The 13,751-nt window shown below is 40.1% G+C and overlaps 1 protein-coding gene across 8 annotated transcripts in view; it reads left to right on the forward strand.

Moving 5' to 3' along the window:
* Positions 1 to 392: 392 nt before the first annotated feature.
* Positions 393 to 13,751, forward strand: part of TAF1B (TATA-box binding protein associated factor, RNA polymerase I subunit B) — a 53,021-nt gene continuing 39,662 nt past the window's right edge. For all 8 annotated transcript variants that reach the window (XR_005604046.1, XR_005604048.1, XR_005604047.1 and 5 more), the window contains exons 1-7: positions 393 to 457; positions 1,199 to 1,297; positions 1,785 to 1,872; positions 3,659 to 3,756; positions 4,030 to 4,125; positions 4,716 to 4,848; positions 8,132 to 8,288. Coding sequence is in view for 5 of the 8 variants with exons in the window: in XM_039568090.1 (XP_039424024.1) it covers positions 440 to 457; positions 1,199 to 1,297; positions 1,785 to 1,872; positions 3,659 to 3,756; positions 4,030 to 4,125; positions 4,716 to 4,848; positions 8,132 to 8,288 (689 nt within the window). In the remaining 3 variants the exon portion in view is untranslated. The remainder of the gene's footprint in view (positions 458 to 1,198; positions 1,298 to 1,784; positions 1,873 to 3,658; positions 3,757 to 4,029; positions 4,126 to 4,715; positions 4,849 to 8,131; positions 8,289 to 13,751) is intronic.

Genomic DNA, 13,751 nt, shown 5'->3' on the forward strand with positions numbered 1-13,751 from the left:
ATGGGTGAAACACAGAAGTTATAGAATCATAGAATATTAAGGGGTTGGAAGGGACCTTAAAGATCACCGAGCCCCAGTTCACCCTGCCATGGGCAGAGACACCTCCCACTAGACCAGGCTGCCCAGGGCCCCATCCAGCCTGGCCTTGAACGCTTCCCAAGGATGTGGCATCTACAACCTCCCTGAACAACCTGCTGCAGTGTCTCACCACCCTCACAGTAAAAAACTTCTTCCTCCTATCTAATGTCTAACACCTGTGTCTATGTCCCCTCAGTGAAGCACCCAATAACCCCTTGAAACGCCCGTGTCCCCTCGCTGCCACGCTGTAGCCCCGGGGCCCCGCGGAGGCCCGGAACGCAATCGCCGGGGCCGCGGTTTCCAGGCGGGCCGCGGTGCCGCCCGCCGCGGTTGCCGTGGTGCGGCCCCGGGCGCGGCCGCCATGGACGAGGAGGACACGGTGGGGCGTGGGGTTCGCTGCGCCGGGGCAGGCGCCGGAGCGCGGGCGGCGCTTCCCCGCCGGGCGGGGGCGGCTGCGGGCGGCGGGGGAGAGGGGGAGGCGCCGGCGGGCGCTGCGTGCCCCGGCCTGGTCCCGCCTTGCCCTCCCACACCGGGGCCCGGCGGCGGCGGGCGAGGCCCTGCTCGGCCCCTCGGCGTTGGCCGGTGCTCGGACTAGGCCGGGGATGTGTCGCCGGCCGCCCCCCAGCCGGGCCCGGCGGAGCTGCCCGTCCTCAGCACGCACGTGGGCGTTTCTGGAAACCACTTTGTTTTAATTTGTCGGTTTCCCTCTTCTCTTTCCCACTCCGGTTTCTCCGGGAAGCACCGTCTCGTGCGGGCTTTCTCCCACCGCTTGTGGTTTTTTTGCAGTTCTAGACATTTTTTTTTCCTTTCGCTTCCCGCTCCAGTTTTTGTCTCCTCTTTCATTTCTGATGGGTGGCTTTTTTAAAAGCCACGCCACGTGCGTGTGAGGCGTGGATCACTATTCCCCTTGTTCTAACGCTTGCCAGCTACAAATACGTGTTTGGAGTTTCCTGTGGCCGATGGCACATGCCGTGATCACTTGTTACCAACCAGGGCTAACACAAAGGGTGTAAATACTCTCCTCTGTAAATAATCTCAGAAGCTGTGCAGCAGCCTAGTAATAGTGCCATTTGTTTTACCTGAAAAATTGTGAAAGTCTACTGTTGTTTCTTCCTTTCAGAGAGATTTTAATGAGCGCTGTGCCCAGTGTTCAGAAGTGAACTGGGGTCTCACTGATGGAGGCAGATTTTATTGTAGATCTTGCCACAACGTTACTGAGGTAAAAAGATGAGTTACTGCCTTGGAAAAGGTTTCTTCCGATTGCTTCTTGACTTTATATTAAGAAAATTACAGACTTTTCTCCTTGGCACTGAGTGCAATATTTTTATTCTTCGTTTTTCATGCTTTACTTGACACTGTTTAAAACTAATGTTCCTTGAAATTACAAAATGTAGAATGAGCCATCTTAGCTTGCTGTGTTGCTGTAGCTGTGGTGTTAGTGTGCTCTCTAGATGCCTTAAAAGCATTGCCTGGGTGTTGCCATGTTTTGTGCAGTCCCAGTGTAGGCAAACCCTGATGCACGTCACCTGTATGTCCATGATTGTAATTATCTGTTTTTGAAATTCCTGAGTGAAAAGTTCAGAATGTCCCATCTCCCTTTAGTTGAGGAAATTCGAGTAAGTTCCTCCATTATGTTTTATGGTAGGGCAATCTGTGCAAGTTAGGTCTGGTTCTTTTTCTTGCTAAGATATATTCCTGTTTTGCAGAGAACTAGAGAAGTTGTAAACACTGATTTTATTACTAATTCAAGAATCCAAACAATCTCCAAAAGTTTGAGAAAGCAGGAAAAAAATGGTATGTATGAGTTTCTATCTGTGTTTTGCAAAAGAGTGGCTGCTCAGCCAGGGTTCGCCTAGGCTGTTATGTCTTTGATGGAGACCAAAAGTGAATAGCTAGGAAAGACTGCAGGAGTAGGAACAAAATGCACCTCCCTGATGCTGTCACAACCTTAAGAGATCACATTTTGTGACCTCCTAAGCCACAGGTGACCTCTGTGAGCCCAGTGGTGGGTTTTTTTTGATTAAGTAGAACTATGAGTTACTTACTACTACTTCGATTTGTGGAAGCAAATATTCACTGAAGCTACTGGTGGCATGCATTCAGATGTGGTGATCCTTTGTTCCTTCCCTGTCATGGCTATCACAAAACCAGAGAAGTTGTTTGCAAGTGAGATGTGATGGTGGTCCAGCTCTTAGTGTCAGTCTGGCTTGTGTTACAGGCACTTGGCCCTGCAAACTTGTCACAAACTGCACAGAAGAGGTTTCATGCAGTTCCAATAGCTGAACCAATACTGCATCTTTCATCCAGAGTCACTTTTTTACTTCTAATTTCATGAATATTCAGAAGAATAGTGGTCATTATGTACGAGGATCTATGCCATAAGGATGTAGTGGTAAAGTTGCTTCAAGAGCTGTGTGTGTATTCTGTGATGGCTGGATGCATCTCTTACTATTGTGGCCACTTTCAGAAAGCAAAACTGTATTAATATGCCAAATAAAGCAAGGGGTTATCTTTGTCTCTGATGTACTGATGTGCTTTAGCTCTGCTGCAGAGGCAGTGGATTGCTACATTCCTTTGAAAAAAACAATTGTGTGGAAGTGAAGGGAGGTGTGAGAAGGACCCCTCCAGTTTTCCTTATCTTGTATTGCTTCTAAAGTCTGGGCCGTGTACCATGCTTTTAATTTCTCCTGTTGGGAAGGTCATTAGCCAATGTCCAGGCTTCTTAAGAAAGAAATCCTATCTTCACACAGTCCCTTCTGTGAGTGCAGTCATGTTACACTGTATTCCATGAATTTATAGGAGTAAGCTGTGTCTGTTAGTTCACTGGTTAGCAGTTAAGGCCAGCATCATGAAAGCAGGGCAGAAGCTTTGGGCAGATAGCTTCTAAGATGGTGAGATGCAAGGTGTGTTTCGGAACAAAAATAGTGAAGAACATGTGTGGAAGGAATGAAAAGGGAGTTGAGAAATGCAGAGAAACTTTATAAAGCCAAAAGCCTGTAGAAAAGGTTAGTAGTAACTTTAGAGAGCTAAGGGTGAAAAGTAAATGTAACGCAGCCTGAAGAAATAGTGAATAGTTTGGAGCAGGCCCACTCCCTGTGAAATGTATGTTGTGCTAGGATTTGCTAGGAGCTTGGGATAGTCTTTTATTTAAATGTGTGTGGTTCTGTGTGAGAGAACGGTGAAGCACATGATGGTGGTATTGGTTGTTTTTTGCCTGACTCACCACTGTAATGTTCCAGCTTTCTGTGTCAGGGGTGGGAAAGAAATGTTCATATTTCATATTTTTAATGGCAGGTTCTCAGTTATTTTTAAACTAGTAATTTAACAATGCTCCACTCAATTGCAAATGCCACACTAGACATTATAATGAATTATATTATTCTTAGGAAATGCATGAAGTTCTTGTTAAGTAACTTTTCTTCTTGTTTAAGGCTGTGAATAAATGGAAATTAATAGAGTATTCTGTAGCTGGTTTATGCACTAGGATCTGAAATTATTAGAGATATGGAGATAAGTGTGGATAAGGTTAAAGAACCCCCAAACAGTACAAACAAACTTAGTCCCCCTTTTTTTCCCTTAGATGGAGGCTGTGAGTGGTATATTTGTGAAGGCTTTCAGCTGGTACTCAAGAAACAAGCAGAAGCTTTAGAAGCATTAGGAGTATGTCCACAAATGAAGGTATGTAGATGACAGTGTGAGTTGTACACTCCCTGTGTGTGTTTTACAGAAGGAGGTATTTTAAAAGATTTTAATTTTTAAAGTGAATCATGCAACTCCCCGTTTAGAAACGTTGAGCATATGAAATCAAAATTTGTTTATCTGGTAATTTTAAAACATATTTTATAAATCACAGTTAATAAAATTAGAGATGGAATATTATTCAGATTCCTGAGTTAGAAATCAATGATCTTGTAAACATTGTACTAATTACCATCCATTTGTGTTTATCAGGATGAAATTCTGTGCAATTTTTGGAGGTGTTACCTTCAGAAGAGCAAGCAGGCATATTGCAAGAGACCAGCTGGGGAAACTGTGAAAGCATTGTCAGTAAGTGAAAGCTCAAATCCCACGAGATGTTTGGTATCTTTTTTAAAGCAAGGACAGAAATCTTTGTTTAGGCTACCTTTCTCGCTGGTAATGTCACTTCAGTATTAAGGAAGTCACATAAATAGGCTTGCACATGTCCATTTTATTGGGTTTTGGGTTTTTTTACCTATTTCAAGAGATGAATATTTCTGTGAGTATTTGAAACTGCTTATTTGAAAATACTGCTTTGTCTTGACATAGATAATCAGTAAATAGAAATCACAGTGTAAAAATCAGCTACCATCCTTTTCCCGCCTGCTCTCTTGAAGTTACTCATTTGATCAAGCTTTGATTCTGTGTATTGCCAACTTTCTGGTCATTGTAGCAGATTAAAATGTAGTCAATAAACGTTTTTTAATCTTGAGAAATCCTTTAAAAATACTACTTCTTTCTTTCTTTTTCACTTTTTGGTGATTCATAGAGTAAAAATGTGAACAGTTTGGGTTTTAACTTTTACTGTAAATTCTGCATCTGTCGTGCTTTATGTTGTTTGTTACAATCAAAACAGTAACTAAGAATAGCTAATACAAGCATTTATTTACAAAACCCAGGTATGTGAGAGCAGTACTGATGTGGACAGTGATCCAGAGAGACCCAGCCTTCTGCACTTGCTGTCTCTGTCTGAAAGTGAGGGGGATCTGCAGACCGACTGCAGCTTTGCCTCATCAGTGACCAAGGTCTCAGGTAGGAACGGTGAACTGAACTATCTGAAAACCAGTTTTTCTGTAGTTTTTAAATAGAAATAAATATAAAGTGTATTTGTGTACAGTGAATTGGAGGAACTATTGGAAGGTATAAAGTTTTCAGTCTTGTTTGACACTACTACTTTATATTCTACCAGAAATAGAAGACTTCCTCCCCCAACCCCCACCCAAGGAGATGAAAGTTGAACAGGACCTGGAAATACAATGGGAAATGCAGGAGGAAGTTCTGATTTATAGCAAGTTTGCTCCATGCCTCCTGTTTGGAGTGGGAAAAAATTGCTGTTACATCTGCAAAGCTATATGTTCACAAGCACAGCAGCTTTGAAGAATAAGCACTTATTTAACCAATAACAGAGCTGGCTGTCATGACTTTGGTGTTAAAAAACATGAGTTTGTTCTTTAGGGCAGTGTATTTTTTTTTAATCCCATAGATATATTGAGCTTTTAAATTTTTTTCTTTACATTACTTTGGTACTTCTGTATCTTTTTTCTTCACAGTCTTTTTACTGCTTTCCCAATGACCTCTTCTATGAAAAATCGTATTTTAGCATTCTGTCAGTTTCTCTTTTCTGCTCACAACAGCAGCTGGAAAATATTTACAGAATGCTGAAGTTTTTAATTAAATGTATAGGAAATTGGAGTGTTAGGTTCTGCTGGGCAAGTGTAATGCCAGACAATGCTGCAATACCTGATACCGGAAATGCATTTCAAGGCACATTTGAAAGCTTTTGCTTGTGTTTTAAACTTATGATGGTTTTCTTTCTTGCTTTATTCTTTGCTTGATTTTTCCTTCTTTATCTGTCTCAGCGTTTCTTACTCCCTTGTTGCATACTATCCTCCTTATGTCATGTTTCTGTTGTTCTGTGATATTGCCTGTCTACCCTCAGAAGAATGCAATCTTGTTTTTTCAAGCTTTTCCCTTTATTTTATAAGGTCCGGAAGTGGTAATAGAATGAGAAATTTGGTCAGCAGCAATTTAGAAAAATAAATGCATGTTTAAAACTCCAGACAGAATTAGGGAGGGGGGGGGGAAAGGTATAAAAATGGTGATGCAAATTTTTGTGAATATTATGCTGGAAGCTTTCATCCTTACAATATTAAAATGACAACATTTTCAGGTAAAGAGTCACTGTATGTTCGTGCATGTAGGATCTTGGGTGTTATACAAATGTAATACAAAAAGGAAAGAATTGAGTGAAGTATTTCTAGTGAAAGTATTCCCTTGAATTTTCTTCTCCTTTTTGATGTCTAGAGGAACTCATTCTTCCTTGGTACTTGTGCCTTTCATAGGTCTGTTCCTTAGAGTTTTAGAACAGCTAGGTAGTCCTAAGTAGGCCATAATTTATTGTCTTGGTTGGTTGTTTCAGAGGTTGAGTTCAGCCTCCAGTAGTCATCAATTTCACTAAAATCACTTGAAATTAGTTAAGAGTTCAGTGATAGTAAAAGCAAATTTTGGTGAAATCAGACAAATAGAAATAGTTTTGTCTATTGAAATTTAACATGTGTAATAGTGTCTTCTAGTCTATTGTAAACTCTTGTGAAGATTCATAAATTTTTTTTCGGTGTTGTTTTTGCTGAGCTGTTACTGCTACAGGCTGTAAACTTCAACACCCTTCTTTCTCTAAGAGGCTTGTCCAGACGGCAAATATTTTTTTTTGTTATTTTTGTGTAGGGTTAATAGCAAATTCCAGTGAGTATAGCACTGAGATATTGCTAGAGAAGCCTATAAAACTCTTAAATTATTAGCTGCATGTAACTCTGTGTTGTCATGCCTTGCATAAGCTGGAAGAAATAAAAGGAAATTGTGTGCCATCATTAAGGCCACAAATGTAATGAGGATTATTTTAAATTGAGTTAAATGTGAAATTAACAACGAAGCTTCAGTCACGAAGCTGCCTTTAAGCACAAGTATCCATGTGAAAGGTGAAGCAGTTGACTCTGGGGATTGAACTGATGTTCCCTGTGTTCCCTGGCGCACCTGTGCGTGATGGGATGCCCCGCTCTGCGCAGGATCTCGGGCCGGCGGGCTGAGCCTGTGCTGCTGTTGGAGGGCGTTCTCTGTTGATGGCAGTGAATTTCAGAGACCCTGTGCCGGGGCTGTGCCGTGCCCGCAGCGCCGGCTCCGGGGCCGGTAGGTGGCATCGCAGCCCGGCCCTGGAAGCGCTGTGTGCAGTGTCCCCGTCCTGCGGGCCCTGTGCTGGACCTGTCCCGCTGACCCTGCCACCTCGCAGGTGTGGCTGTCGCCTGCCCGCGGAGCCTCCAGGCTCTCGGAAGGTTCAAACTGTTTTCAGCCGGCTGTTTGCCGTGGCCCTGCAGCTCCCAGCTGGGGAGCTGTGGATCCAGCTCTCGCCATTCCTGTCTAAACAGGTGAACAGTTTGTGGGGAAATGCAGTGAGAGAAGTCTCTGCAGAGTCAATGCTGACATTCGGTGCTGGTGTGCTTTAAATGCATTTTCCTTCATCCTGGCTGGGTCATGATGTAGGGAAGAGAGGCTTACAGGCTTTTTATTTTCTTTTTTTGGTCCTCTTTCCTGAACTCTGAGGTTTCACTGCTGAAAAAGCTCCAAATCCATAAATTACTCTACTAAATTAAATTTTCTCTTTGTTTTTAGTGATTCATCTCGGTAAGGAACTAGGGACATTTGGATGTGTATTTATTTGGGGTTTTTTTCCACCATCTTTACCATTTCCTACATTCTTATTCTAAAGTTGTTTCTTTGAATTTATATACATTTTTTAAAAGAATATCTGTGTTTCCACAGTTAGAGATTATAGGCCAGATGGAATTAGGGCAAACTTTTAACATCAGTAAAATTTCTGCAAAGTAAATGACTTTTTCATTAAAGTCCTGCTTGTGTTGAAGTTTAAAACTGTTTTAATCCCCAACTATGAGTCATTGATTTAAATACATTAAATTTTCCCTTGTTTCCTCACAGTTCCCTCCTCTCTCAAATGGAAAACAGTATTTCCAGCTCATAAGTACTGTCAGTTATATGTATAGCAGCTAATGTCCTGGTCAAGTGCAATAGTACTATATGAAACAGGTTCTCATCGCATATTGTGGTAGATGAATAAATTAGGGTTAAACTGTTTTGTAGAAAAGTACACAAACAAGAAAAAAACTCAAAGTAATTATTTCAAAATGTTACCAGGTGCTGAAAAAGGCTCCTTGTATGTTCCTTTATCTTGTTTTTTGTACACCGTGGTTCATGTGTCTATTATATAAATTGCTGTTTTCTTTTCTGTTTTTAACATAAACCCAAGAGAGCACCTCTGTGTACTCTGGATCAGTAGATGGCAGCTTGTATTTAATGAAGAACCAAAAGGAGAAACTGAGGATGACGATGCCAATGACCCTTTCATTTTGTTACATGGCATTACTCTGGTTGAGAGAACCAATTACATTGTCTGAGCTCTTAAGGTATGAATAGTTTCTAGTGAAGAATTGCTGCTTTTATAAATAATTTTTAAAAATTAGATCTGTACTATTGTCCTCTTACTAATTCGCTCAGTAATAGTGAGAAGTTCTCTTTAGTTGTTTTATCTTTTCTTTGTCATAAGCATTTGTGCAGCTACTGTTGGAGAGCATTCTCTGTTGATTGCAATGAATTTCAGAGACCTGTAAGGAAGAAGGTTTTGAAGTTAAAGAAGCATTTTATTCTTCTCCTTCAAAATTTCTTAAGTTTTTCTGGAGGTGTGTATGGCCACACTTCCGTGATATTTGCTGTTGTCAGCATGTCAGAATTAAATGAGTAAACATTCTCCAGGACTTACATCAGTGTCCTCATACAAACAATACCAGCAGTATACAGTGATCTGAAAAGGAGCAAAGTAACTTCATGCAATGGAGTTGGGCACAGAAATTAATACAGGAAGTTCATTTGGTCTTTATATCTTTGTATCTATAATTATGGGAGTTCAGAATAATACCTTTTAGTATAGTAGAAATAAATTGTTCTAATAATAGGGTTTGATGCTAAAAGGAGACTGTCAGGCTACTGCTGACAATGCAGTTCCCTTCTCTCCACTGCAACAAGGCCATGAACACTTTCCTTATTTACTTCAGGAATGAAAAATAATTCATCAACTCTTCTTGTTGGCAATAAATGTTTTAAATCAGGCTCAAATAAGTTCAGGAATTCCTAGATTTTCCTTGGAAGACCTTTTGTATTCTTTTACTTTTTTTAAACAACTGTTGAAATATTGGGTATTTCTAAACAGATGGTGAAAAAACATTCCTTGGCCAAAATTTGAGGAGTAGAAATACTCAAGTAAATACATTGGCAAATCAAATTGAAAACTCAGACAAAATAAAGGAAAAACTGATTAAAAATACAGTGCTCTCATTTTTATTTTTCAACTATATACCCTGTGAGTTAAAAGGCAAGGCAATGGGCACATCATCCCCCACCTGTGGTGCTTATAACTGATGGAACTGCTGAAAGAATGATAAATGCAAGGGGCTTTTCCCCCAGAGCCTGATGTTCCATCATGGCTGTTCTCCCCTGGCGTGCCAGCTTCCACCTGCACTTTTCCAGCTTTGTACAAGCTTTCCAAGAAGGGTTGGTAGTCAAGGATGCTTTTTTTGCAAGTACTTTCAGAAAGGGGAGGTTTGTAATGTCTTCAAGTAGAGTTGTTACTACTAGATAATCAATTTCTATGCAAAACAATGTAACCCTTTGATTTTACTTTACGGGTGGCTGTTGCTTTCATTGATCAGAATTGCGCAAGCCATTGCATATTTGCATAACTGGATGTGCTATTGCATAAAAGATGCTTGTAAAATTTTCAGTAAAATGCCATAATATTCAGAATTCAAACTAGCACTCTGCAATACAGAAGTATTTATTGAGTAGATTAAGAAATAGAACTCAAAAGTAGTACTCAATAACAAGATTTTTAATAGCTATGGTCTTCCTTAGGAAATTCTGTACGAGTCAGAACTACCATAACGTACTCTGTATTTTTGTGAATGATTAGCAAATAATAATGTAAAACCTGTCTGATAATGTTTGTATATGGCAAAAATCTAAGTAGTAAATTAAAATTTCTGGGACAGAGCAACTGGTTCACACTACAGAATTATTAGCTACTCCATCCTGTTTGGAGAGAAAAATTATTAATTAAATATATATTCTTTGGTTATTGTATCTTGGAAACTGTTTCTTGAAGCACTGTTGGCTCATACCAGGCAAAGACATCCTCACATGTTCTTGTCTTAGTACAATGGTTTGGTTGGAAGAAAACCCAACCAAACAACAGCTGTGTCAAGAGGAAAGATAGATTGCTTTGTTTGCATATGAATGGGAAGTTATTGTATTTGGCACTTTAAAAGTTGGAGACTGCGGAAAAGATCCTGGAAAATTATTTGCAACCTGGAGACTATCCTTTGGACTAACATCCTTAAGAGATGAGCACACTTATTTGAAAGGGTATAGAGAAAATGTGAAAGTAGTAAAAAAGCTGAAAAAAGATGTAAAAAATCAAGTAGCAAATATAACACAGAAAGGTATAATCTGAAACTAGTAATTGGAAATTTAAATAAGATGATTTGAATGAGAAGATATAATTTAATTAGATACAATTTACACAATTTATGTGTGTAAGACTGTGTAAATCATAATAGTTCAGTAACTTTAAATACAGTAAACATACGAACTGGATTAAGTACAGAAAGTGAGGTTTAAAAGAATGTTATTTGTATTGCTAAGTTTTACCATAATACGATAGTTATATAAGACTGTAATTACGTTATCATGCTTCCCTCCCTACCCTTAAGGTCTTTGCCTTCCAACAAGTTTGATGAAGAAGGAGAAAGAATTTTAAATTGCATGAACTACCATAAAATACTTGTTTTCTAACTTCTGAATATTTAAGAAATCAGACAATGTTCACATTTTTGCATGCACTAAGATACACAGATCAAAATAACGACAGACTGAAGATGAGAACTATGCAGAGAAAGCCTTAAGTATTCAGCATTACCTTTTAAGTCTTTGTAGGCAAATCATTTTATTTAAACCAGCTGAATTAGAGTTCTGTTTAAAGTTCTGCCTTGTTTTTTCCTCAGTTTGGTTTTCTCTGTACCCTGAAGTCAGCTGACTACCACTCCTCCCTTGTGATACATGCTTAGGCATTATGATTGGGCAATCTGCCAGCTTTTAAAGGATTTACAACACCAAAAATATACTCCTCTTTGCTACTTGACACACTTAGCAGAAAAACACTACAATTACCTCCTCTGACAGGAACGTTTTGGTTTAAAAATAACACTTTTAACAGCGTTCGACTCAAGTCTATGCAACACATTAAATCCTTTTCCATTGTGAATAGTCTTACAATATTCCATATGATGTATATTATTCATCTAAATAATAAAGTAGTTGGTTTTTGGAAAAACCCAATTTCAAGAAGCTAGACTTTGGAGATTCTGAGAAATCATGCGGTTCAAATGAGGTTATACTTACTTGTGTTGGCAAGACTAAACTTATAATCAGTTTGTGGCTTTAACAGGGGCATCACATCCTTGTAGCATGCTGAAGACCTAGGATTTTTTTCATACTTGGGCCTTATTAATGTATGCTGCTGCTGTAATTAAAAGAACATGGACTGTGTACTGTATCTGCCAGTCAAGTTTTCAAGCACGTCCGTGATAGAACATAGTCTTACAGGGGTTTTGACCATCTGTCTGTTAAATGAAAGGTTTGGAGGAACAGCAGACAGAAGAAACTGTTCTGAAGTGCTATTCCAAATCTGGACTTTTGGATTAAGTGTTAAAACTTGAACCATAAGCACATTGTATTCATAACAGGGTATTTGTGCTGTATTTTTAGAGTGTAAAAACAACTTTTAACCTGAGAGAAAAGGGCGTTCTTTTTTTCTGGAGACAATAATTTCAGGCTAGAAAAGATACTATTTTTTAAACAGTTGCAGTGCTTTGACTTGGTACAGCCAAGTTAGCAAAAACTTCTTTTTTTTTTTTTTTAAGAAAAAGATGTCTTGGTGGACGCTTCTTGTCTCTTGCAGTGTAAGGATGTGGTTCCAGCATCAGTTTAAGCTTCTCAAAGTTTTTGTTGCTGTGGTCTTGCGTAAACATTCCTGTTCTTTTCTCTTGCCATGGTACTAGCATTCATCCAGTTTATGGTTTATTAGTTGAAAGAAGTAGATCTATAGAAGATTAATTTTGTAAAAGAAAGTTTCAGTGGACATTTTAGTGCGGGTTAATGTGCTTGCCTTTCTGCCTTGTGCTGGCAGTAATGTTCCTGCAGTCATTTGAGTCTGGAGGTCCGTCTGGTTGGAGTGAAAGCCTGGAAGAGTCTAGTTTCCATCTGATCCTCTGAGAAGTCACACAAGTGCTTTTGTCAGCAGGGAGGAGTGTGCGGCAGTGGACTGAAGGGAGGGTGGGATTTCCCATTTCTGAGGCAGCAAGCTATGAGGGTGGTTTGGCTGCATCACCACTACACCACACCCGAAACAAGGTCTTGATTGTCCTCTTCCATCTGCTGCTGTGCTGGCTCAGGGGTTTGCTGCTCCTAGCATATTGGTTCCAGGCCTTCAGATCTGACAGCTAATGGTGTGATTGTGCCTTAACGTGTGTCAGCCAAAGCTTATCATCAGCTGAGCCAGTAATGCATCAGTGTTGCTGAAAGGGGAAGGTCCTGCTTCCCTTTTTTCTCTTCTCCTGCCCTTTCCTTCTGCCAACTCTTTCACTTGTAGAGCCATCTGTGAGCCTCCTCACAGTTTGTTAGATGATGAAAGAAACCCATGCTGGCAATAGGGTAACAGGTGGTTTTTCTGCTGCTGTTGTGAGTTACATTTGGGGAAGAGATGAGCAACAGCAGGTCATGACCGGATCACAAGGAGGGAGGTCCTGCTAGTTATGTTGAGCTTTTAGTTTGGCTCAATCAACTTTGTGAAACCATACCTCAAGCTTATGTTCCTCAGTTTAGTGAATGACTAAAATGAGCTAAGGAACTGATGTGCCGGCTGCTCAGCAGATCAGGTGGGGCGGCGAGGACCAGCGCCGGGGCTGGGATTGGAGAGCAACCTCACGAGAGCCCAGTGTACATCTCCACTCGGGGTGGGGAAATGCTGTTTCTGCTGACTGAGGAAAGCTACTGAAATTTTATTAGCAAAATGATCATTACACAATTTGATTAGAAAGGATTGTGTACCACCTGTTGCTTCTTCATTTAAGAGGCTAATAAGCAGAGCTTTGGAACAAAAACTATTGGGCAATATGATTTTTCATATTTCTGTTGTTTTTCAGAAATCCTTATAAATTATTCTGAGACAGAGCTTTCAACATGAAATGAACTTTTTATTTTTATCCTGGATTTAACTCATTTTTTTTCAATTAAACTGAAAATTCAGATAAGACTGCTTTAAAAAAAGTAGACTATAACTGTAAACTCTGCTTTTAAATAGAATTTTAGTCAACTTCAATAGATACACGCTACATAACATGGAACAAATAGTGATGAGGGCATGGAACTAGGAGATAGCAGGTGAGCTTGTGAATTGCTGTAGGCTCAGAAGGGACATGTAATGTTTGTGGACCAAGGCTAATCTGTGTAGCAAGATCAGAGAGGTCCTGTGCGGATAACACGATCAGCAGGGAGAAAATTGTTTTCAGTCCTAGTATTATTTAACTAACAGAGTCTTTTCTGTTGTAATGTTAACTTACTCAGGTTTAATGTACTCTTTTAACAAGATTGGTTTGGAGGAGAGGAGACAGGAAGGCATTTCTGTCTTAGGTCTATGGGAGACTACCAGTGTGCCTTAGTGTGGTATGAGTGTGTTGCCTTGTGAAGGCCTGTGCTTGTTCAGTGCTTGCTTGTCCTTTTGTGGGTGTCTGTTAAGATGCTGGATAAGAACAGGGGTT

The sequence above is a fragment of the Corvus cornix genome, chromosome 3 (genome assembly GCF_000738735.6).
Source record: "Corvus cornix cornix isolate S_Up_H32 chromosome 3, ASM73873v5, whole genome shotgun sequence".
NCBI classification, from domain to species: Eukaryota; Metazoa; Chordata; class Aves; order Passeriformes; family Corvidae; genus Corvus; species Corvus cornix.